The sequence below is a fragment of the Mus musculus genome, chromosome 4 (genome assembly GCF_000001635.26).
Source record: "Mus musculus strain C57BL/6J chromosome 4, GRCm38.p6 C57BL/6J".
Classification (NCBI taxonomy): Eukaryota; Metazoa; Chordata; class Mammalia; order Rodentia; family Muridae; genus Mus; species Mus musculus.
In genome coordinates this window covers 133,791,205-133,815,308 of record NC_000070.6, presented here as the reverse complement: position 1 = coordinate 133,815,308, position 24,104 = coordinate 133,791,205, and the positions used below count along the sequence as shown (strand labels likewise).

At 45.8% G+C, this 24,104-nt stretch overlaps 1 protein-coding gene and 1 non-coding gene across 2 annotated transcripts; both read left to right on the top strand.

The window, feature by feature from the left end:
* The first annotated feature begins 163 nt into the window (after positions 1-163).
* On the top strand, positions 164-23,272 carry Gm34296 (predicted gene, 34296). The gene is made up of 4 exons (XM_030253992.1): positions 164-170; positions 1,342-2,232; positions 10,179-10,221; positions 23,095-23,272. The coding sequence occupies exons 1-4, from the start codon at positions 164-166 to the stop codon at positions 23,255-23,257; spliced, it is 1,104 nt and encodes a 367-aa protein (XP_030109852.1). The 3' UTR covers positions 23,258-23,272.
* Positions 17,590-17,727, top strand: Gm25270. Its single transcript, XR_003955547.1, has one exon. It is a non-coding gene; the product is annotated as a U4 spliceosomal RNA (small nuclear RNA).
* Positions 23,273-24,104: the final 832 nt, after the last annotated feature.

Below are 24,104 nucleotides of genomic sequence, written 5' to 3'. Positions count from 1 at the left end.
TTTCCTAAAAGGACACTTTCTTGCAAGTGTGATGTTTGTTTACGTCTTTTCAGTCCCCGGGAGAGAAAAGAATTTACCTGACTGGGTTGCATTTTCGGACAATATCGACTAGAAAACGGAAAGAGAGGGCGATGGGTTATACAATTCTTGAAACTACTGAGGCATGGAAAGTGTGTGATTGTTCAGTCCCAGAAAAAGGCCAGTTACTGACACCCGGGTTGAGGACTTCATCCAGCAGCGCATTAAATAAGGCTGCGAGAGAAAGAATAAGGTGTAATTAAGCCGGTGTTGTTCGTGCCTGCTTACGGGGCCTGGCAGCAATTTGGTTGAACACCCTTCATCTTGAGAAATTTATAATTTGGCAGTAAGTTGGCAGGAACCCAGTTCAATATTGCAAAATCTGGGAAATGTCGAAACGTGGCTGGCTCACTGAACTTTTCCGGGGTCTTTCGAATTATTACTATTTTTTTTCCTTCCTCTCGGATTCAGAGAGCAGCGTGCCTCTTCAGAGAAGGCCACGAGGTTTTTTAAAAGCACAAAGTCAAGGAAGCGCAGTCATGAGGGCCGCGAGCAAACTTTCCTGACTCCGACCTTTGTGTGCACACCGGGGGAGAAACGGGTTTCCACTGCTAAAGCCGAGTTCAAGCGGTTGGTGGCCCTTTAAAAAAAAAAAAAACCCAACACCCCCCCAACCAGTACTTTGGTTTCCGGAGTGCGAGCCGCGCCACGCTTCGCCCAAGCCCCACTCCCCGTTGTTTTTTTTAAAAAGTCCGAGAGAGGTCGCCAGGCTTAAGTGACATGTGGCCAACTCTGGCTGCCTGGGCCCAAGTTGCTCCAACCGGCTTCTCGAAAAGTGGCTGCGAGTTCCCCTGACGGGAAACCGGCCGGTGCTAGCGCGCCCCGGGTCCGGTTCCCACGGAAGCGGCGGCCGCGACGCCTCCGTCGAGGGCGCGGCGAGCGGCAGGGGGCAGCAGCGGGAACCCGTTGTTCTGGAGGCGGGGTGGGGCGGGAAGCGCCCCCCACCTCGGCTTCCGCGCCCTCCCCTCCCCTCCCCCCAGCTCCCTCCCCTCGGCAGGGAGGAGGGCGGGGACGCCGAGCCCTCCCCCCGGGGAGGAGGGGGCCTGCGCGACGCGCACCCCTCCCCCCCGGCCGCTGCTCCTGGCGCCCCGAGGCGGGAGTTTCCAGGAAGAGCTCCGAGCGCGGCCGCACCACCGGGCGCACGGACACGTTAAGTAGTTCCTCCGCGCGGCCTCCTTGGGAGGCCGCGCTCCAGACGCCAGGGCCGGCCCGGGTCGGAACCGTGGAGAGACAAGGATGGAGGCCCGGCCGCGGGGACCTGAGGGCCCGGAGGTCGCCGAGGCCACTTTCCGTCCCCCGGGGAGGGGGAATGTGAGGGGGTGGTACAACGAGTTCCGGCCGCGGGCTCGGGCGCGCCCGGTGGAGTGAAGCGCCGCGCGCTCGAAGCGCTCACAGAGTTAAAGTGGGCGGGAAAACCCGGAGCGGACTCTTCGGTAGCACGCCCGAGCCCTCCCACCCCGCTCTTCGTGGGGGAGGGGACGGGCACGGCAGGAGTCTCCGTCCCGGGCTCCCGACACCCCCCCACGGAAGAAACAGGTGTCCGCCGGTCCCCTCGGGGGACCCCCGCAGGCCTCGCGGGGCCGGGTGGCGCGGGGAGGGCAGGCCAGCCCCTCCTCTGCCAGCGTGCGCACCGTCGGGGCCGGGCGCGCGGTGGCGGCGAACCTCCCGAGCCGGCGGGCGGGTGGGAGGAGCGCGACGCGCATGCGTGCGGTGGGAGCGCGCGTCCCGCCCCCTTGCCCGAGCGACTTCGCTCCTCCCCTCCCCCCACGTCCCTCGGCCGCCACCTCCGCGTCTCCCCCGCAGCCCGCGCGCTCTCCTCCGGGGAGGTGGCCGGTCCTGCCCGTCCACTGACTATAACCCCTTCACCCCAGTTTCGCCCCGCCTCCGCCGAGCTCCGGTACAAACTCCGCTGCCAAGGGCTCGGCTTTAGCATTCCCGCCTCCGCCCTCTCTCTCTCCCTCCCAACCCTAGAGCACTTCCTGCAAACTGCCCGGCTGCGCTGCCGCTGCTGCTTTCCGTTGCGGGCGCGGCACCACCCTGTACCCCGGCTCCCTCTACTTAGCCTGCTCCATTTTACAGATGGGGAACTCAAGGTCGACCCCTGGGAGTTTTGTTTTTTCCAAAATGAAGCACGGGAACTGCCATCCTGGAAGGGTAAACCTCGACTTTCCACAATTTAAGCTACTTCCAGCTGCAGTCCTTAACTCCCCTGGGACCCTGTTGTCCCTCTGGTCTGTAGCAGCCCACCCAGTTGACATATACCAGTGAAGCAGGTGACCCCAAGTCATGGCAGAAAGACGTGTAATAGAGGAGAGGCAAATTAATTGGCAAAGATTTTTTTATTTGCTTTTTGTGGAAGCTTAGCCCATACTGGCCTCGAATTCTTTTTTTTTTTTTTTTTTTTTTTTTGGTTTTTCGAGACAGGGTTTCGAAAAAGAGGCAGGCAGATTTCTGAGTTCGAGACCAGCCTGGTCTACAGAGTGAGTTACAGGGAAGCCAGGGCAACACAGAGAAACCCTGTCTCAAAGCAAAACAAACAAACAAAAAATAACTGTAATATTTTCTCTTAAATTTTATAATTTTGTTATTCTTTCCACTCGAGACTAGAGACCATTCTTTTGAGTTTTGTTTTTTTCTTTTGCGAGACAGGGTTTCTCTGTATAGTCCTGGCTGTCATGGAACTCACCAGGCTGGCCTTGAACTCTGAAATCCACCTGCCTCTGCCTCCCGAGTGCTGAGATTAAAGGCGTGTGCCACCACTGCCTGGTTCTTTTGAGTTTTTGGAAACACTTTTTTTTTTTTTTCAAAGATTTATTTATCATTATACATAAGTACACTGTAGCTGTCTTCAGACAAACCAGAAGAGAGTGTCAGATTTCATTTCGGGTGGTTGTGAGTCACCATGTGGTTGCTGGGATTTGAACTCAGGACCTTTGGAAGAGCAGTCAGTGTTCTTACCCGCTGAGCCATCTCGCCAGCCCCGGAAACACTTTTAAAGAATGTGCTCCCCCAACAACATAAATCACACCATTTGAGAGAGGTAAAGACTCCAGATGTGGCTCAAGCTGACCTGGAACTCATGATCCTACTGCCTCAGCCACCACATCTGGCTCTATTTTATCTTGAGATAACTTTTCTGTTAGTACTGTTGGTCTTCTGTTCTGGGACTCTCCCATATCCCTAGTGTCAGTTCTTCCTTGGACTTTAGGCTCTAATTACAGTTAGCTCATGTCCATAAGAGATTTTCAAGAGAATTGATGAAAGCCAAGAGAATCCTGAAAACAGTAGCTCTCTAAACTTACTGTGGGACATAAACTTAAAAGCTATATCAGGAATTTACTTATTCCTACCCCCCCCCCGCCGTGTGTGTGTGTGTGTGTGTGTGTGTGTGTGTGTGTGTGTGTTTGCATAGGTTGTGTGAAGGTCAGAGGACAACCTGTAGGAATCTTTCTATCTACAATGTGGGTTCTTGGGAATTTAACTCTGGTTATCGGATCTTTCTGTGCTGAGCCATCTGTCTGCCCCATAACCAGAAATTTAAGGGAACAAAAGACTTATGTTGTATTTTTCATTTTTAGGGACTCATCATTTCAGATTAACTGTTTTGAGGGTTTCATTGCAAACATTGTAAATATGTTTTGGTTCAGTATTGATTTGCTTTATTTTTTCCTCCCCCAAGACAGGGTTTCTCTGTGGGCCCTGGCTGCCCTGGAACTCAAAAACATCCACCTGCCTCTGCCTCCCTAGGGTTGAGATTAAAGGCGTGAACCGCCATGTTTTCCTGAGACCGGGTCTCCCACTGAACCGAAAGTTTGCCAATCTAGTTAGATTGGCTGTTCAGGCAAGCCCCTACAATCTTCCTGTCTCCGCCTCTCTGTTGGAATTACAAAAACTAAGTCAAATTCATGACAGTGCCCCTCCTGCAGCCTCTGGGTGCTGCAATTATGGATGAAGACTTCCATCCCCAGCTAAGAAAGTCAAACTACTTTTTGGCCAATTTAGAAAGCTGTATGTCCTTTTTTTCTAGAGAAACGGTCTTACTCTAACTGGGACTAATCTAGGCCCTACTAAGTAGCTATATAGCCAAGGCTTACCCTGAACTTACAGTATTCCCCTGCCTCAGCTTCCTGACTGCTGACATTACAGATGCTCAACACAGTGCCTGGGATCTGGCGATTTTTACAGGGCTCTAAAGATTCTATCGGACTTCTGCTTGGCCTTCAGAGTCTGCTGTTGGATCCTAGTCTGCAAGCCCATGCTCTCAGGGTCTGTGCTGAAGATAATGTAACTAGGTTTTCAGCTCAAACCTATTTCATTTCTAACATTTAAATTCAGAAGTTAAATTGGAAGAATGTCACGAACATTGTCGTTCTTAAGTAAAATGAAAAAAATTACATATGGAAAATATATTACTTGTGATTGAATCTAGGGATAATTTCCAGAGCTCTTGTATGTTATTGCATTGCTACTCAACCTACAACAGTGTCTCGGGGACATTAGAGTCATTTTGCTGTGGTTTACGCAGCACACTGAACCAGGATAACGGGCACTCTGTGACTCCAGAGGGGAATCACATTATAAGACTAAAGAGGCTCCTGTCTGCAGCTTCACTGCTGTAGAGACTGAAGCAGGAATATTGTCAGGAGTCAAGCTTAGCTTGTGCTACACAGCAAGCTTCAGGCCAGCCTGGGCTACAGAGTGAAGCTCCGAAAAGGAAGGGGATGCAAGGGAGAGGCCATGAGATGGCTCCTTTCTGCCAGATCGGAAAAGCAGAGTGGGATCCTGGGAATCCACAGGTAAAAGGAGACACCCAAGTCCTGCAAGTTGTCCTCTGACCGTCACATGTGTGTTGCAGTACACGTACGCACTCACACTACATACGTAGACACACACACATAAAATAAATTAGAGAGCAGGCGGTGATTGCTCATGCCTTTAATCCCAGCACTTGGGAGGCAGAGGCAGGCAGATTTCTGAGTTCAAGGCCACCCAGGTTTATAAAGTGAGTTCCAGGACAGCCAGGACTATACAGAGAAACCCTGTCTCAAAAATAAATAAATAAGAGAGAGAACTAGGGATCCGTTGACATAGCTTACCACCCAAGCATGAGGAGCTGATGGGAATCCCCAAATCTGAATTGAGCAAACACTTGTAATCCCATACTAGGAGGTAGCATAAATCTCAGGTCACAGTGAGCCTAGGTCAGACTGAGAGACTGTCTGGAAAACAAGATGGATGACTTCTGGGGAACTGCATCTGAGATTGGCCTCTGCCTTCCACAGGAGTGGACACACATGCGCCCATACATACATGAAAATGCACATAGCTCCCCCCACACACATGACAAGCTGTCAGCTTCTCAGGCTGGTATCCAGGTCCTTGCATCAGATCACTATTGTAGGTTTGTGTCCAGGCTGGATGTATTTACTCACTAATTTATTTAGCTTCTGGGTATTGAACTCAAGGCCCATGTGTACTAACTAGACAAGTGCTCTTTCCTACTGCTGTATTCCCAGGTACATAGTGTGCTGTCTGACCCTCTCCTCGTGCATCCCCCCTCCCCAGACAAAATCTTACGTGTAACCCAAGCTTCTGGTCTCAAACTTAACATCCTTCTACCTAAGATGTCTAAATGGTGTGAAATAGGTATACACACTGACACTCAGCTACTGAAATCTGAACTCCTCTCTCTGTCTCTCTCTGTCTCTCTGTCTCTCTCTCTGTCTCTCTCTCTCTCTCTCTCTGTCTCTCTGTTGTTCAGAAGAACTAGAATCCACCATATCCCTGACTGGTCTTGGATTTGTGGCAAAGCTCCCAGCTTGCCCTACCAAGTCTTATGACCACAGGTGTGCACTCTCACACCCAGATAAGCTGGGCCTTTTTGTTTTTAAGACCAAGGTCTCAGGTAACCTAAGCTATGTTCTAATTCACTTTTTTTTAGGTGTGCATATTACATGTTAGTATGTGTGCACATATATGTGCATTTTCGATGTGTGTGTGTGTGTGTGTGTGTGTGTGTGTGTATGTGTATTTAGAGACCAGAAGTTGATATTGTGATCTTCCTCCATGTCCATCTCCTATCTTTTGTGGTGGTGGTGGTTTTGTTGTTGTTGTTGTTGTCTGTTTATTTTTTGGTTTTTGTTTTTGTTTTTGTTTTTTTGTTTTGTGTTGTTGTTTTGTCTTGAGACAGGGCCTCATTCTGTAGTTCTGGACATCCTGGAATGCTATATAGTCTAAGCTGGCTTGGAACTTAGAAATCCGCCTGCTCCTGCTTCTGAGTGTTTGGCATGAAGGAGTGCACACCAGCACACCTGGCTAAATTAGGGTTCTTAACATTTCCATCTCTCTAGCCATTTTATTTTTTATTTTTTTATTTTTTTTTTAAAGATTTATCTGTTTGTTTGTTCATTTATTATATGTATGTACACTGTAGCTATCCTCAGACACTCCAGAAGAGGGAGTCAGATTTCGTTACGGATGGTTTTGAGCCACCATGTGGTTGCTGGGATTTGAACTCAGGACCTTCGGAAGAGCAGTCAGTGCTCTTACCCTCTGAGCCATCTCACCAGCCCTCTCTAGCCATTTTAAAGGCCTAGCTTACTACATGCAGAGAGAAGGGAAGGCTTTCTACTACTAAGCTTTCTAACAGACATTCTGGCCATTGTCTCTGACTCTGTTCTTTATTTTATCATTAAAGTTTTCCCTTTATTTTATTATCACACACACACACACACACAGAAAAAAACCCACAAAATACTTGTAAGGGCAGATGACAGCTTACAAGAAGCTCTTCTCTGCATTTAGGGTCCTGGGAATTGAACTCGGGCTTGTCAGCAAGCACCCTGACCCCATGGGCCAGCTCATTGGCTTATTACTCCATTTTTGTTTGTTTGTTTGTTTGTTTGTTTTGTTTTGTTTTTCGAGACAGGGTTTCTCTGTATAGATCTGGCTGTCCTGGAATTCACTCTGTAGACCAGGCCATTGTTCTTTTTTTTTTTTTAAATGATTTATTTTTATTATGTGTGTTGGAGTTTGGCTTGCATGTATGTCCATGTGAGGGTGAAAAAAACCTTCCTTTTATTTTACATCTCAATTTTATTTTAGAGTGTTTTTTTTTGTTTTTGTTTTTTGTTTGCCCCCCCCCCCCAAGACAGGGCTTCTCTGTATAGCCCTGGCTGTCCTGGAATTCACTTTGTAGACCAGGCTGGCCTCGAACTCAGAAATCTGCCTGCCTCTACCTCCCAAGTGCTGGGATTAAAGGCGTGCGCCACCACGCCCGGCTTGATTGATTAGTCTTTCTTGACTTGAGCATCTTAAAACCATTTCTCCTTTTGCTCACAACTATGTCTTTTTGAGTTATAGTTAGCCTTTCTCCATTGCTGAGAAATTTTTTTTAACACTAAGAACTGAAATGATAATGTGAATAATAGAGTGGAGTCTTAGAGAGACAAGGGCGTTCTTGGTGTCCAGGAGAGATAGTAAAAAATCACAACACTATTAGCCATGCAGGACTTAAAATTTTCTCATCCAAAGAGCCCACAGATTAGGTAGGGTGGTGAGATGGCTCTGCAGGTAGAGACACTTACAGCCACACCTGGTTGTCCAAGTGGCAGAAGGAAAGAACTGATTTCTTCAAGCTGTCCTCTGACCCCTCCACATGTATGTGCGAGTGTGTGTGTGTGTGTGTGTGTGTGTGTGTGTGTGTGTGTGTGTGTAAAAATCTCAGATAATTTCATATCACTTTACAGTTGTTGCAGACATACTACTAGATCCTGGCTGTGATTTATTTTTTAGGATTTATTTTTTTGCATGTAAATATTTTGCCTGCATGTGTATCTGTGGACCACATGTGTGTCCAAGGAGATTTACTTATTTTATATGTATGAGTGTTTTGCCTATATGTGTGTGTGTGTTTACACCTTGTGCCTAAGGAGCTTAGAAGACAGTATTGGATTCTTTGGATAGAGTTACAGACAGTGGTGAACTGAACCTGGGTCCTGGAGGAGCAGCCGGTGCTCTTAACAACTGAGGCATATTTCCAGCCTCCCCACCCCGCCCCCCCCATTTTAATAGGTCAATAAAGGCCTGTGCTATGTGTGTAGCACATGCCTTCAATCCTAGCTCTTGTGAGGTAGATGGGAGAGGAGGGTCAGCAGCCAAGGCCGCCTTCAGCTGCTCAGTGGGTTCAGTTTGCAAGGGTTCCCTTCTACTGTGTGAGTCCTGGGTATAGAACTTGGGTTGCTAGCCTGGCAACAAGCCCCTTTTCCTGCTGAGACACCTCACTGGCCCAGAAATTTGTAATTTTTTCTCTATTTGTTTTTTGAGGCAGGGTTTCTCTGGGCAACAGCCCTCGCCATCCTGGATCTCACTACATAGAGTAGACTGGCTGGCCTTGAAGTCCCAGAGATCGGCTGGCTTCTGTCTCTCTAGTGCTGGGATCAAAGGCGTGCATCATCATGCCTAGCCAAATTTGTTAATCTTTTGGTAACTTTTTAATATGATACAGGAGAGTTTCAGAAGTTATGCTTTATTCAAAATAATAGTAATGATTTATAAATCTAAAATAAAATTGTAGTGAACCATAATTATAAATATATATTTTTATAAATGTATAAGAGAGAGTCTTCCTGACAGTGAGTAATAAATCTGTGGGGGTCCATGACCCTTTTTCACAGGGTCAATTAAGACCATTGGAAAGCAGAGATTTACATTATGATTCATAACAATAGCAAAATTACAGTTATGAGGTAGCAACAAAAATAATTTTATGGGTAGGGGTCACCTTGACACAGGGATCCATATTAAAGGGCCTAAGCCTTAGGAAGGTTCCGTAAAAGGACGAAATCAGTCTGGGATGCTCAAAGCAGTGGATGACAGGGGTTGATTTTGCACATTTGCAAGGCAGTATGTTTTTCCATAGGTTACTAAATAATTACATAAGGAAAATAGTGGGAGAAACTCAGTAGTACCTCCCTGGTCAAGTCATCAAACCTAATGTCCCTCTTGTTGGGACAAACTGACTAAATATGCCACTATAAGAAGTCATGAGGGCTGGCGAGATGGCTCAGTGGTTAAGAGCACTGACTGCTCTTCCAAAGGTCCCAAGTTCAAATCCCAGCAACCACATGGTGGCTCACAACCATCCGTAACAAAATCTGATGCCCTCTTCTGGAGTGTCTGAAGTCAGCCACAGAGTACTTACATATAATAAATAAATAAATCTAAAAAAAAAAAAAAGAAGAAGAAGAAGAAGAAGTCATAAGGGGGCTGGAGAGATTTCTCAGAGTTGAGAGCACTTGCTGATAACTTGGTGTTGTGTTGCATGCCTTTGATCTCAGCACTTAGGCAGGCAGAGACAGTGAGTTGGAGGCCAGCCTGGTCTATGTATAGTGAGTTCCAGGGCAACCAAGGCTACACAGAGAAACCCTGTCTCAAAACAACAACAACAACAACAACAACAACAACAACAACAACAGGCATCCGAAGACTGACATCCTTCAGTACCAGGATCTGCACCGATCTACATTCATGTAATTAAAAATAAAAGAGGCCATGAGGTCATGGCATTGCTGCAGTGGTAATTCTACCAGAAACGCACATGCTTTATCTAGTCACGAGGAAATGTCAAATAAACCCCACTGAGAGCCATTTTATAAACTAACTGACCGGTACTGTTCAAACACGTCATGAAGGTCAGAAAACCGAAAAGAAAAGTCTGGGGAACTGGGCAAGACTTAAGGAGACAAATGGATCGCAAAAACTAAAGGTGATGGTGATCGCGTGGATTTGGTTCTGGAGCAGGAAAAATGGTGGCTTAATGATGTTGTTAGGACGACTGACGGAATCTAAGAGGAGCCACGAGGTTGAATAGCTGTATAGCAAACGCTGTTAGATTGTTGTACAATGCTGTGGTTACGTGAAGGAATAATGTTCTTGGTAGAGAGAGAAGTAAAAGCATATGATGTTCCTCTAGTCAAACAGTTCAGAAAAAAAAAATGTGCAAATATTTGTAACTATGTTTGTAAAGACAGAAAGCAAAACCAAACAGAACAAAATGGAAACAACTTAGGATTTGAATTTTTTTTTTTTTTCCTTTTCAGATAGTCTTACAGCCCAGCCTGGTCTGGAAGTCACTGAGGAACTGTGAGTGCCCCTGAACTCCCTGATACTTCTCCTTCCACTTCCCTTGCAGGTGCAAAACTGGAGATTTTTGAAAACTGTTCACGTGTTCAAGATCACCCAGCAGAGCCGGGCGTGGTGGCGCACACCTTTAATCCCAGCACTCGGGAGGCAGAGGCAGGCGGATCTCTGAGTTCGAGGCCAGCCTGGTCTACAGAGTGAGTTTCAGGACAGCCAGGGCTATACAGAGAAACCCTGTCTCGAAAAACCAGCAGCTATTGGAGGAGTCGGGGCAAACCCCAGCTCTCCAGACATTGGTCACAACAGCAACTGATTCCATCAACGTTTGCATTTGGATGGCAAAAGTTGAGCTGCCCTGAAACTTCTCTTTTCAGTTTTTTTGTTTTTTTGTTTTTTTAGTTCCTTTTAGCTGGTTCCTTCTAGAGAACTCCAGAGTGCTGTAACTAAACGTTTCTTGTTTCTTTCAGTTCCCTCATGAGGACGAGGCAGGGATGGGTTCGATGATTCTGAGCCCTGCAGTTGGCACGCCCCTTTCCTCTCATAGGCTCCCCACTGCACCACTGCCAGCCCTTTCCTGCTTACTCTTGGTGGCTTTTTTGTGTGGTACTGTTTGTCTTCTTTCACAGAGGGATGAATTTAATCAGATACCACCTCCATTTTTTTTTTTTTTTTTCGAGACAGGGTTTCTCTGTATAGCCCTGGCTGTCCTGGAACTCACTGTGTAGGATTTGAACTCATATATAACCACCACCTGCCTCTGCCTCTAGAGCATGGTGGTCAAAGGCATGCACCACCACACCCAACGAGGCTACTCTAGTTCCTTCTCTTTTTCTTAAATTGTTATTTATTTTTCTATTTTTCTTTTCTTTTTGTTTTCAGGTTTTTTTGCTTTTTTTTTCTCTTCTTTCTTTTTTTGTTTGTTTGTTTGTTTTTGTTTTTGAAATAGAGTTTCTCTGTGTAGCCCTGGCTGTCCTGGAACTCACTCTGTAATCCAGGCTGACCTCAAACTCAGAGATCACCCTGCCTCTAATAACTCCTGAGTGCTGTTATTAAAGGTGTGCACCTGTATATATGTGTATGCATGCCATGGTGTGTATGTGGGAGTCAGGGGACAACTAGGAATTGGTTCTCTCTTTCATCCTGTGGGCTGTTGGGACTAAAGTCGTCAGGCTAGGCAGTAAATGCCTTTACCAATGAGCAAAGCCTGGGATCAATCACTAGGCCTTCATCATGCTAAACTCCAGGATTATGCCTCTCCCTCCTCCCTCCTCTAGTGTCCATTTTGGAAAAAAAAAAAAGAAAAAGAAAAAGAAAGGTCCTACACTGGGTGTTGGTGGCACACACCTTTAGTTCCAGCATCTAGGAGACAGAGGCAGATCAATCCCTTGAGTTTGAGGTCAGCCCTGTCTACAGAGTGAGTTCTAGGACAGTCAGGACTTCATGGACAAATCCTGTTTTGAAAAAAGAAAAGAAAGAAAGAAAGAAAGAGAAAAAGAAAAGGAAAAAGAAAAAGAAAGAAAGCCATCTATACACTAAGCAAGCACTCTACCACTGAGTCTCATCACAGGCTATCCCCATATTCCTTATTCCTTTCTTCTTCTTTTTCTTCTTCTTTTTCTTCTTCCTTCTTCTTCTTCTTCTTCTTCTTCTTCTTCTTCTTCTTCTTCTTCTTCTTCTTCTTCTTCTTGTTCTTCTTGTTCTTCTTGTTCTTCTTGTTCTTCTTCTTCTTGTTCTTCTTCTTCTTCTTCTTCTTCCTCCTCCTCCTCCTCCTCCTCCTCCTCCTCCTCCTCCTCCTCCTCCTCCTCCTCCTCCTCCTCCTCCTCCTCCTCCTCCTCCTCCTTCTTCTTCTTCTTCTTCTTCTTCTTCTTCTTCTTCTTCTTCGTTTTTTTGAGACAGGATTTCTCTGTATAGCCCTGGCTGTCCTGGAACTCACTCTGTAGACCAGGCTGGCCTCAAACTCAGAAATCTGCTTGCCTCTGCCTCCCGAGTGCTGGGCTATCTTTGTTTTTTTTTTTGAGACAGCACATCACTTTGTACTCTGTGTAGATCAGGCTGGCCTTCCAGTTATAGAGATTCACCTGTCCCTGTCTCCCTAGCTCTTTGATTAAAGGCATGTGCCACCACACCCAACTTCCACAGTCCTTTTGTTTTGAGTCAGAGTCCACATAATAGTAATTTTACTAGTAAGTTGAATAATTGCAACTGTGTCAAAAAAAATCTATCATTTTCCATGTAAATCAGCTACTTGCTAATTGTCACTGTGGAGCCTTGATGTCTCCAAAAGAGACCGTGTTAAATGTTAAGGTGACAGCCATTTTGTAACACAGTATGGTTCTGGTGACTCTCCATCTCTCACTTTTCTTATTCTGGCTGTCCCTTCCTTCCAGTCATCTCTCTGAGTTTTCACCTGAGACAGGGTCTCACCAGGTAGCCTTTTCCTGGCCTGGAGCTGGCTGTGTCCACCAAAGGTAGCCTCGAATGCATCGTGATCTGCCTGCTGCCTTTGCTTATTTTAACGTCTTAGAGGACTCCTCTAAGGAGTCCTAGGAAACTTATTCCTATCAGAGGTGTTTTGATTGGATGATGATGATTGATTTTGCTTATTTTTATTGGTTTATGTGCATAGGTGTTTTGTCCACTTGTATGTCTGTGTCCCAGTTGCATGCCTGATGCCCAAGGATGTGGTAAATGGCCACGTGGATCCTGGGAATGAATATGAGACTAACAAGAGCTCATAACTACTGAGCCATCTTTCTTTCTTTTTTTTTTTTTTTTTTTAAGTTGATCTTTTTTTTTTTTTTTTTTTTTTTATTATATGTAAGTACACTGTAGCTGTCTTCAGACACTCCAGAAGAGGGAGTCAGATCTCGTTATGGATGGTTGTGAGCCACCATGTGGTTGCTGGGATTTGAACTCAGGACCTTTGGAAGAGCAGTTAGGTGCTCTTACCCACTGAGCCATCTCACCAGCCCCCTGAGCCATCTTTCTTTCCTCCCCCAAGGTGGTTAGTTTTTCGAGACAAAGGTTTCTGTAGATGGGAGCTGGCCTTGAACTCCCGTGTAGCCTGATTGACTTGATTCCCCCGCCTCTCGAAGCCTGGCTGCATAGGCCCTTTGTTCAGTTTCCTAAGTCAGAGGAGGAAACAGAAGCAGAGATGACCTGCTTTGCTGACGAGTCGGTCTCTTGGAGATATGGGATGAATGTGATACGCTGAACTCCCAGAACAGTGCTCTGCTCTTTCCACTTCACCACTGACACACACGCACACGCACACACACACACACATACACACTCGCACACACTCTCTCACACACACACACACACACACACACACACACGTACACACTTGTACATGCACGCATACATGCACACACTTTCCTTCCTTCCTTCCTTCCTTCCTTCCTTCCTTCCTTCCTTCCTTCCTTCCTTCCTTCCTTCCTTCCTTTCTTTCTTTCTTTCTTTCTTTCTTTCTTTCTTTCTTTCTTTCTTTTTGGTTTTTCGAGACAGGGTTTCTCTGTATAGCCCTGGCTGTCCTGGAACTCACTTTGTAGACCAGGCTGGCCTCAAACTCAGAAATTTTCCTGCTTCTGCCTTCCGACACACTTTCCTTTCTTCAGTCCCAGGGTTCAGTGCATGCCCTGCCGGGAAAGCACTGCAGACCACTGTTGAGTCCCACCCTGTGAGAACCACCAGGCCCCAGTTAACCTGCCAGAGTCCGTCAGCGAGTCCTGTGTCTCTTTAACTCCTAATTTCTGTTGCTCACCTGACTCTTCACTCTATTCTTAGTCTCAGTCCTCATTCAAGAGAACAGCCTTACCTGGGGTGTTCCTGTAATTCCAGCATTTGGGACATGACAGGAGGATCAGGAGGTTAGGGTTAGCCTTAGGTAGTAGTGAGTTCAAGGCCACCCTGAACTACACGAGACCCTGCCTGGAGAGAGGGTGAAAAAAACTTAACCTTTGCTTTTTTTTTTTTTTTTGTTTCTTTTCCAACTTTGCCATTGGCAAAAAGTAGCTGTATTTGGTGGGGAGTTAACGTTAACTCTATTTCTTTATCTTTTTACTCCCTGGGGTGATGCAATGTGGGAGTGGCTGGGATTGTTCTATTTTAAAAATATACTATAGAGTCTACAAAAATGGCTCAGTGTATAAAGGTGCTTGCTAGCAAAACCTGATGACCTGAGTTCACTTCCTGGGACCTGTAGCTCATCATCTGATCACCACACGTGTGCCTTGGTGCACACCCACACACTCTCTCACAGTTACAAAAAAAAAAAATGTAAATGGTCACACCTGGAATTGGGAGCCTGAGGGAGGGGGATTGTCATGAGTGTGAGGCCAGCAGGAGGAACCCTGCAGCGAGCGGCCTGTGGGGGAAGGGACCAGAACACCAGATGAACAACAAAACAACAAACCCCAAACAAACAAGGATTTGAGGGTATGGCTCAGCCGTGGGGCATGTGCCTAGCGCGTGCCAGCACTGAGTTTTGTCCCCAGCTTTGGAAAGGAAAGGAAAGGAAAGGGAAGGGAAGGGAAGGGAAGGGAAGGGAAGGGAAGGGAAGGGAAGGGAAGGGAAGGGAAGGGAAGGGAAGGGAAGGGAAGGAAAGGAAAGGAAAGGAAAGGAAAGGGAAAGGAAAACCGTACTGACAGATCCACGAAGCTAGAGGTAGCAAGGTTTCAGGCTTTGTTTTGGTTAACTTGGCTTAGAGATAGGATCTTACTGTGTAGCCCAAGTGGCCTCAAGCTTTGGGTTTTGGATCTTTTCATGTCAACTTGACACAAGCTGTAGCCATCTGAGAGGAGGGGATCTCAGTGAGAAAATGCCTCTGTAAGATCAGGCTGCAGGCAAGTTATGTAGAGCATTTTCTTAGACTGAGGAGGGGGCGAGGAGAGCTCATGGCTGGTAGGCCTGGGTTCTGTGAGAAGGCAGGATGAGCAACCCGTGGAGAGCAAAGTCAGTAAGCTGCACTCCTCCATGGCCTCTACATCAGCTCCTGCCTCCAGGTTCCTGCCCAGCTTGAGTTCCTGTCTTGACTTCCTCTGCTGATGAACAGTAGTAGTGATATGGAAGCAAAAACCAAGTGAATCCTTTCCCCTCTCCCCAGGTTGCTTTTGGTCACGGTGTTTCATCATAGCAATAGTAACCCTACGCAAGACACTTGGGGGCCTCCCGGCTCAGCCTCTCCAGATGTGTACTACCACACTGAGCTAGCCGTTTACTTTTTCTTAAGATTTATTCATTTATTTATGTGCGTACACTGTCGCTGTCTCCAGACACACCAAAAGAGGGCATCGGATCCCATTAAAGACATCTGTGGTTGCTGGAGATTGAACTCAGGGCTTCTGGGAGAGTGGTCTATGCTCCTAACCATGGAGACATCTTTCTAGCCCTACAGTTTACTCTTAAAGAGGAAGACTTTAAGACTTTTCTCCTTCCTCCGATTAGAATTGGATTTCTGCCAGGCAGTGGCAACGCATGCCTTTAATCCCAGCACTTTGGAGGCAGAGGCTGATGGATTTCTGAGTTCGAGGCCAGCCTGGTCTACAGAGTGAGTTCCAGGACAGCCAGGGCTACACAGAGAGACCCTGTCTCAGATAAAATGGATTTCTTTTATTAATCTTTTGGGGAGGGATATGTATGTGCATATGTGTGATTGCATGTGTGTGTGTGTGTGCGTGCATATGTGCATGTGTGAAGGTGGATGCCTGAGGTTGACAAAGTGTCTTTTATTGCTCTCCATTTGATTTAATGAGGTAGAGTTTCTCGCTGAATTCTCGCAGTCTGTTTAGTCTTGCCAGCCAGTTTTCCCTGGGATCCTCTGTCTCTACTGCTGGGATGTCAAGATTATGGGCTGCTTAGATTTTGGTTGTTGTTTTGTTTTGTTTTTGGGGTGGGGGTGGGGTCAAGACAGGGTTTCTCTGTGTAGCCTTGGCTGTTCTGGAACTCACTCTGTAGACCAGGCTGGCCTTGAACTCAGAAATCTGCCTGCCTCTGCCTCCCAAGTGCTGGGGTTAAAGGCATGCGCCACCACTGCCCGGCGTTGCCCAGATTTTATGTGGGTGCTAGAGATATGCACTCCAGTCTTCATGCTTGTGTGGCCCGTGCTTTATCCGTGGTGCCTTTTCCCAGCTCCCTTTATTAATCTTTTTACTCCTATTATATATAAACAAAGGCTTTGTTGAAAAACATTCCTAGCAAAGTTAGGCGCTTTTCTTTAAAGACTAAAAGATATGTATGTATACAATTACTTCTGGTCTCTTTTTCTTTGAAGCTTTAATTGCCTTGTTATTCATAGATCTAATTTGGAAACAATAGGCGAGAGACTTCTTTATTGAGGGCATATGGAGCTATATGGCAGTAATTTTAAGTGGGTTGGAGAGACTTGATTCTGTCTTGGTGATGCAGCAATGCCTAACACCAGTTTTCTCACTAGCAGAGTGCTTGTCACTTGTTCCTGTTAGATGTACGGAGTAGGGAGATGTGTTTACTTCGGGGTGTATTGCTAGTATAGAGAGGTGCAGAGACATAGAGGGCACATTATAAGTGCTTTGTCAATAAGAGCGAATCAGTGTCTCATCACAAGCATCTGCAGCTTTGAAGATGTGCCCATGAGTACAGTGGGCTGTAGCCTCCTGCGGCCACACTAACTGGGTTCCTGACTGGGAGACCAGAGCTGTATGGAAGGAAATGGCAAGAGAAATAATGGGGGCCAAAACACATTTTGCTCATAGTTTCTTTTGTTTGTAAAACTTGCTCTAGGAGCTCAGAAAAAGGTCCTTATTAATTAGCTTTAAAGGCTACATGTCAGCCTGGCAGTGGTGGCACATAACTTTAATCTCTAGGGGCTGGGGGTCTTGGACAGACACAGGGAGATCTGAGTTCAATGCCAGCCTGGTCTACAGAGTGAGTTCCAGATCAGCTAGGGCTATACAGAGAAACGCTGTCTCAAGGGAAAAAAATGACTCACCTTTCCCTTGACTGCCTTTTCAGGTTTTTTCTTTTTTTCTTTTCTTTTTTTTTTTTTTTTTTTTTTTTGGTTTATCGAGACAGGGTTTCTCTGTGTAGCCCTGGCTGTCCTGGAACTCACTCTGTAGACCAGGCTGGCCTTGAACTCAGAAATCCACCTGCCTCTGCCTCCCAAGTGCTGGGATTAAAGGTGTGTGCCACCACCGCCCGGCCCTCAGGTTTTTTCTTGATTGGAGAGTTTAGCTAAGGAATTTTAATTTAGTCAAGAAACCGCCTAGAATATGCAGCAGGTAAGACATTAGATTGTATTTGGTGTGTAGATGACCATCCATGTGCATGTGTGTACGGGATATATGTTTGTGTGCTGTGTGTATGTGTGTTTGTGCACATGAAATGTAGAGGCTAAACTTTGCTCAGTGGTAGTATCATAGCCAATGAGGTTTATCCCAGGTGTGATTATTGCTAATTGAAATGTAGAGGCCAGGAGCTGAGGTCACACTCCTCTTTGCCCTTTGCTTTGCTTTGCTTTGCTTTGCTTGAAGCAGTGTCCCTCACTGAACCCAGCACTCACCTGCAGCCTAAACTGGCCCAGCCTCCCCCACCCCCACCGGTTGGCCCAGTGGATCTGAACTCAGGCCCTCAGGCTTACACAGCCGGTGTTTCCCCTGAGCCCTGGTAATTGTAAATAATATGTTCAGGGTTAGAGATGGCTCAGTGGGGAAAGGTGCTCGCTGCCAAACCTAGAAGGAGAGAAACTACTGCCACATAATGGCTTGAGCACACACAAAATACATTTAATACAATAAATACTTGAATAAGAAAAACTATTTAACAAAAGAACTACGTAATTTGTACAGGCTTTACTCTTCAGTTAAAAATCATTGACTTGGGGCTGGAGAGGTGGCTCAGCAGTTAAGAGCACTGGCTGTTCTTCCAGAGGACCCAGGTTCAATTCCTAGGACCCACATGTTAACTCACAACCATCTGTAACTCCAGCTCCTGGGCCTCCAAGGGCACCAGACACACACATGGTACACAGACACATTGACAAAACACCCATACATATAAATAAATACATAAATATTTTTTAAAAAAATCATTGACTGGCCATAGTGGCGTATACCAATGGTCCAAACTACCTAAGAGGCTGAGGCAGGAGAATCACTTGATCATAATTCAAGTCCTGTCCCCGGTAACAAAGAAGCTCTCCTCTCTTAAACAGTTCATAGTAATGTGTCAAGTGCCCTTCTTGGTTTTCATAAGACTGACTGGTAAATTAGCCACAAGTTTTGTTCTTCTTTTTCAGCATCCATTAGCATCATATCCTGTCTCCTGTACCAACTAGAGTCCTGGAGATATTAGTACACGTTAAATTTACTAGACACTGCTTAGTGATTGTAAATTTTTCTCATAATTTACAATTGTAATGGCTATCAGAGGACCTGCAGTAGAGAAATCCGCTGACTTTTGTTTGGTCTTTCTACTTCATCAATCCTTTGTAAATGGAAGGTTGTAATTCAAGGGTCCTTTCCACATGAATCCTTTTGTAACTGGCTCAGGCAGAATCCAGTGTCCCTGCTGCTGAACTCAAGTAGCTCAGAGCTACATTGTTAATGCCGTAAAATGTTACTCTCTGATACTATTTTGATATAATACTTTGATTGCAGGAGACAGAAAACATCTCTGGCTTAAATAAATAAAGGAATTTGAATCTGTTTGTTTGTTTCCAGTCAGGTTTCACTGTGACGCTGTGAGACTCTCCTGCCTCTGTCTTCTCAGTACTGGGATTTAAGGTGTACACCACCATGACAGGCCATCTTGTGTTTGAGATGAGGTAGGAATATTTGAACTAAGATGAAAAAAAAAAAAAAGAAAAGAAAGAAAAGAAAGGAAAGGAAAGGAAAAGAAAAGAAAAGAGTCACTTTTTTTCCTGGTGACTAGAATAGGGAAGACTTTGAGGGGTCATAAAAAATTTAAAATTTTTAAAAATGTGCATTGGTGTTTTGCCTGCATGTATGAGTGTGAAAATGTGAGCTGCCATATGGGTAATGGGAATTGAACCCAGGTTCTCTGGAAGAGCAGTCAGTACTCTTATCCACTGAACCACCTCTCCAGCCCCTTATTGTATAATTTAGGCTGACCTTGAAACTCCCAGGAACTCTACCTCAGCCTCTGGAATGCTGGAATTGAAGGTTTCTACCACCAAATATGGCTATATGTGTATGCTTTAAGAGAGCAGATGGTAGTTTGGTATATTCAGGATATCAACCATTTTTCCATATTGATGTCCCCTATTCAGCTAAGTGTGTATATGTGTAGGCGAATGCAGGCATACACCAGGTTATGGTGTGCAGGTGGAGGTCAGAGAACAACAACAAAAGTCAGTTCTTCTATGGCGGATCCAGGGCTTCAACTCAGATCACTGGCCTGCTCAGTGGGCACCTCTACCTGCTAAGCCATCCTGCTGGCCCAAATGTCCTCATTTTAGAAACCCTTCCCACAGCCAATTATGGTGAATGACCCTGTGTCCCTGCCTGTGGGACAGGAGGAAAGAGTCCTCCATGGATCTAATGACTTCCCTTGCAGAAATAAAGTGGAATGGGCTTTCAGGGTGGGGCTGGCGGCTGTGTGATTTCAGCCACTCCTCAACTGAGCAAGGCAGGGCCTGCTGGATGGGATGCTTTAAAAGCCACCCTCTAAAGACACTGAAGAACAAATGAACTGGGTTTCTGTTTGAAGGACATTGGAGCTCGGAGCCCAGGACTCCTGGCAGTTTTGTCTGAGGCAATTCACTGATTCCGGAGTGATAAGGAGGAATGTACAATGTAATTTTGGCAGTCACAAGAGCCCGAAGGGACAAAAATTGGAATCCAGGACCCATAAAGAGAGTTCAGAGCCCATAAAGGGTAATTACCCTGACAAATCACACTGTTTGGGTCCAAGATTAAAATGCTGCACAGAGCGGTATAAGGGACACAGAAGTAAACTAGTGTCACACAGACAACAGGTTGCATCCAAGTTGTCCAGGGGGGCACAGAAAAACTCAGGGACAATCTATGGCAGCACTTGGGAGGCAGAGACTGCAGATCTGAGTTCCACACCATCCTGATCTCCCTAGCTAGTTCCAGGACAGCTAGAGTTACACAGAGAAACCTGTCTCAAAAAAACTAACTAACTAACTAACTAACTAACTAACTAACTAACTAACTAACTAATTAAAGTTAAAAAATAAAACAATGAAATAAAAATGAGCAAACCAGAATAGGAAGGACAAAGTTTGATTTTGGTTTTGGTTTTTCTTTTCTTTTCTTTTTTTTTTTTTTGAGACAGGGTTTCTCTGTATAGCCCTGGCTGTTCTGGAACTCACTCTGTAGACCAGGCTAGCCTCAGACTCACAGAGATCCACTTGCTTCTACCTCGAAAGTGCTGGGATTAGAGGCATGTGTCCCCCTCCCCCCAAAAAAATGGATTTCTGAGTTCGAGGCCAGCCTGGTCTACAAAGTGAGTTCCAGGACAGCCAAGGCTATACAGAGAAACACTGTCTCGAAAAACAAACAAACAAACAAACCAACAAAAGGCACATGCCACCGTTGCCCAGTTTGTGACAGTGTTTTCTAATGGTATCGGTGACTTGTCTCAGTGTGCGACAGCTGCCTCGTGCATTAAGCCTGTGTCTTTCATATCTTCTGCCTCTTTCTCTCTGAGTTTGGTTTGGTTTAGTTTCTCAAGTGCTGAGATTAGAGGAAGGAGGCACCATACACAGTTTAAGCTTTTGTTTGTTTCCAGTGTTGGGATTGAACTCAGGGCCTGTTGTTTGCTAGACTACTACTCTACCAACTGAGCTGCAGCCTCAGCCTCTCTACCTCTTGTTTTTCCCTTAGATTTAATTATCTTGTACATATATTGTGCTGGAGCTGGGAGTGGGAAGGCTAGAGATGGTGGATGTGGGGGCCGCAGGGCATTTATAGAAGTGAGTGACAGTTTACAGGAGTTGATTTTTCTTCTTGTCTCCATGGGGATCGAACTCAGGCCTTCAATCTTGGTGGCAAGCACTTTGCTCAGTGGGTGTGTCCTCTTGTCTGTCCTTGAGTGGGCATCTGGGGTGATACTTTGGATGGCAGATGAAAGCTTTCCCACAAACAATTCATTTTCCACACGTACCACACAGCTGCTAAACACTCCATAGCCCGGGCTTCTGTTACTTTCTTTCTCTTTGTTCACCTGGCATCTGTATGTCCCCAAAGAGAGCATTTGATTCGATTAATTTATCATACCCAGTATTGAGTGCTGCCCTTGAACACAAAGCTACTGCTGCTGGCCATACAGTTTACTTTACGTTCGTAATCAAGTTTGCTTGTTTGTTTGTTCCCATTTGGGTTATGTTATATGACACATATGGCGTAGCCCCTCGCTTGAGAGACTGAGGTCTGAGCACCCTGAGGAGCAAGGGCATTTGGATCTTTGAGTTTGAGGTCAACTTGATTTACAGAGCGATTTCTAGGACAGCCAGGGCTACAAAGAGAAACAGTGACTCAAAAAACCAATAGGAAAGGGGGGTGGTGTTAAAAAAAAAAAAAGACTTGTTTGAATTATGGAGTGGACTCAAGGTCAAGCTAGTAGCTTATCAAGATTCTTTCTCCAGTTAAAAATGGAAGGCCACAGGTGGTGGTAGGTGCCATTAATCATAGCACTATGGAGGTGGGGCTGGAAGGTGGACTCTCTGCCTTCCTGGCCTATCTGGTCTAAGGATCCAGGCCAGTTAGGGCTCCTCAGAAAGACCTTGTCTCAGAAAATAGTTGGGAGTCGAGGTGGAGGCTTGGAGTGTAGCTCGGTGTGTGGAGTGCTTGATCATACATGATCCTCAGCTACGTCCTGAAGTATGTGGAAACTTCTCTCCAAATAGATTAATTAAAATAAATAACTAAATTGCAGATAATATCTCAGTGATAGAGCACTTATCTTGCACATGTAAGGCCCTATATTCAATCTGCCGTCCTAAAAATTTGGGTTTGCTTGCTCATGCGTGTTCCAGTCTGTGTGGGTGTCTTTTTCTATTTCTCAACACTGTGTTATTTGTTGTTGTTTAATTGTTTTTCTAAACAGGGACTCACAGTGTAGCCCTGGCTGTCCTGGTCTCTGTAGACCAGGCTGGCCTTCGACTCACAGACATCTGCCTCCCTCTGCATCCGAGTGCTGGAATTGAATGTGTGCAGCACCACCAATGGGCACTCCACCTAAGTTTTTGAGACAGTGTCTCTTACAGACTTGGAAGCTACCATTCTGACTTTATTTGATGGCCAGTGAGCACCTAGATCCATTTGCCTTTGTCCCCAACCCTGTGGTCCCAGATGCATCCATTTGGGTGCATTTTTTCTGTGGTTGCTTAGCATCCAAGCTCAGGTCTTGATGTTTGCCCAGCAAACACTTTACTCACTGAGCTGTCTCCCCAGCTCCAAAACACTACCCCACTTTCCATTCCCACCACCAATTTCCCATATCGCCACCAGTATTTACCTAGCTTTCGTCTTTTTAAGATTTACTGTTATGTTTTCATTGTGTAATGCGTATGTCCATGTGCCGGTATGTGCACATGGGTAACTTGCTTGCGAACACTGAATCCCCTGGGCCTGAAGTTACAGGCAGTTGGGATCAGCATAATTGGGTGCTGGGAACAGAACCTGGGACTTTCAAGAGCCACAGATGCTCTTAACAGCTGAACCCAATCTCTAGCCCCATCAGATGTATGGTTTTGGGTTTATGGTTCATAGATTTTTCATCTCTTGAGACAGGGTTTCTCTCTCCAGCTCTGGCTATCCTAGAACTTGCTCTGTAGACCAGACTAGCCTCTACATGCCTCTGCCCCTCAAGTGTTGGGATTCTGATGTTTATTTTTGTCATTTCTTTTCACAGGTATGGTCTACATGTGGCACAGAAAACATGTGGAAGTCAGAGAGCTGTCTGTGGGAGCTGGTTCCTGCCTTCTACCATGCGGGCCTCAGGGATGGATTTGGGTTCTCAGGCTTGGGGGCAAGCACTTCACTGCTTAACTGTCCTCCTGCCTTTTGTTATATAACCGCATGAGCTTGTGTTCTGTTGTATCATAGTGTCTATTTGTAAGGGTTTCTTTTGTTTCATCGAGACAAGGTCTTACACAGCCCAGGCTGGCCTCCAAGTTGCTATGTAACCGAGGAGAGCCTTGAACTCCCAATGTTCCCATCTGCCTGGCTTTCACTCTGGTTGATTATATTTCTCAATTGGCATCTTCTTCTGGCTATTCACATATATTTTTTTTTCTGTTTGTTTTTGAAACAAAGTCTTGACCTGTAGTTCATACTGAGTTAGAATTTTCTATATAGTCCAGTGTACTGGTTGGTTTCTGTCAACTTGGTACACACCTAGACAGATCTAGGAAGAGACCACCTCAGTTGAGGAATTGCTTCCATAAGATTGGCCTGTGGGGCATTTTCTTGATTGATGACTGATGGTACCACTCACCACTGTGCATGGTGCTATAGCTGGGCAGGTGACTCTCGGTTGTATAAGAAAGCAGGCTAAGCTAGCCTTGAGGAGTAATTGTAGGTGTTGCTTTGGCCTCTTTGCTCCCAAATAACTGCAGGGCATTTTTACACTGTCTCTAGTCCATTTTAGCTCCTGAATAAATGACACAGAGACCTAATAAATTTATTAAACGTCTGCAAGCACTATAACTGGGCAGATACTCATCTATTCTTTTTTTTTTTTTTTTTTTTTTTTTTTTTTTTGGTTTTTTGAGACAGGGTTTCTCTATGCAGCCCTGGCTGTCCTGGAACTCACTCTGTAGACCAGGCTGGCCTCGAACTCAGAAATCCGCCTGCCTCTGCCTCCCGAGTGCTGGGATTAAAGGCGTGCGCCACCACGCCCGGCTATACTCATCTATTCTA

Bases quoted from the DNA above. Each gene is read 5' to 3' on its own strand.
- Gm34296 (XM_030253992.1), top strand. The intron at 2,233-10,178 runs GTAAACCTCGAC...TTTCCTTTTCAG, and splicing joins GGAACTGCCATCCTGGAAGG to ATAGTCTTACAGCCCAGCCT. The intron at 10,222-23,094 runs GTGAGTGCCCCT...TTCTTTTCACAG, and splicing joins CTGGAAGTCACTGAGGAACT to GTATGGTCTACATGTGGCAC.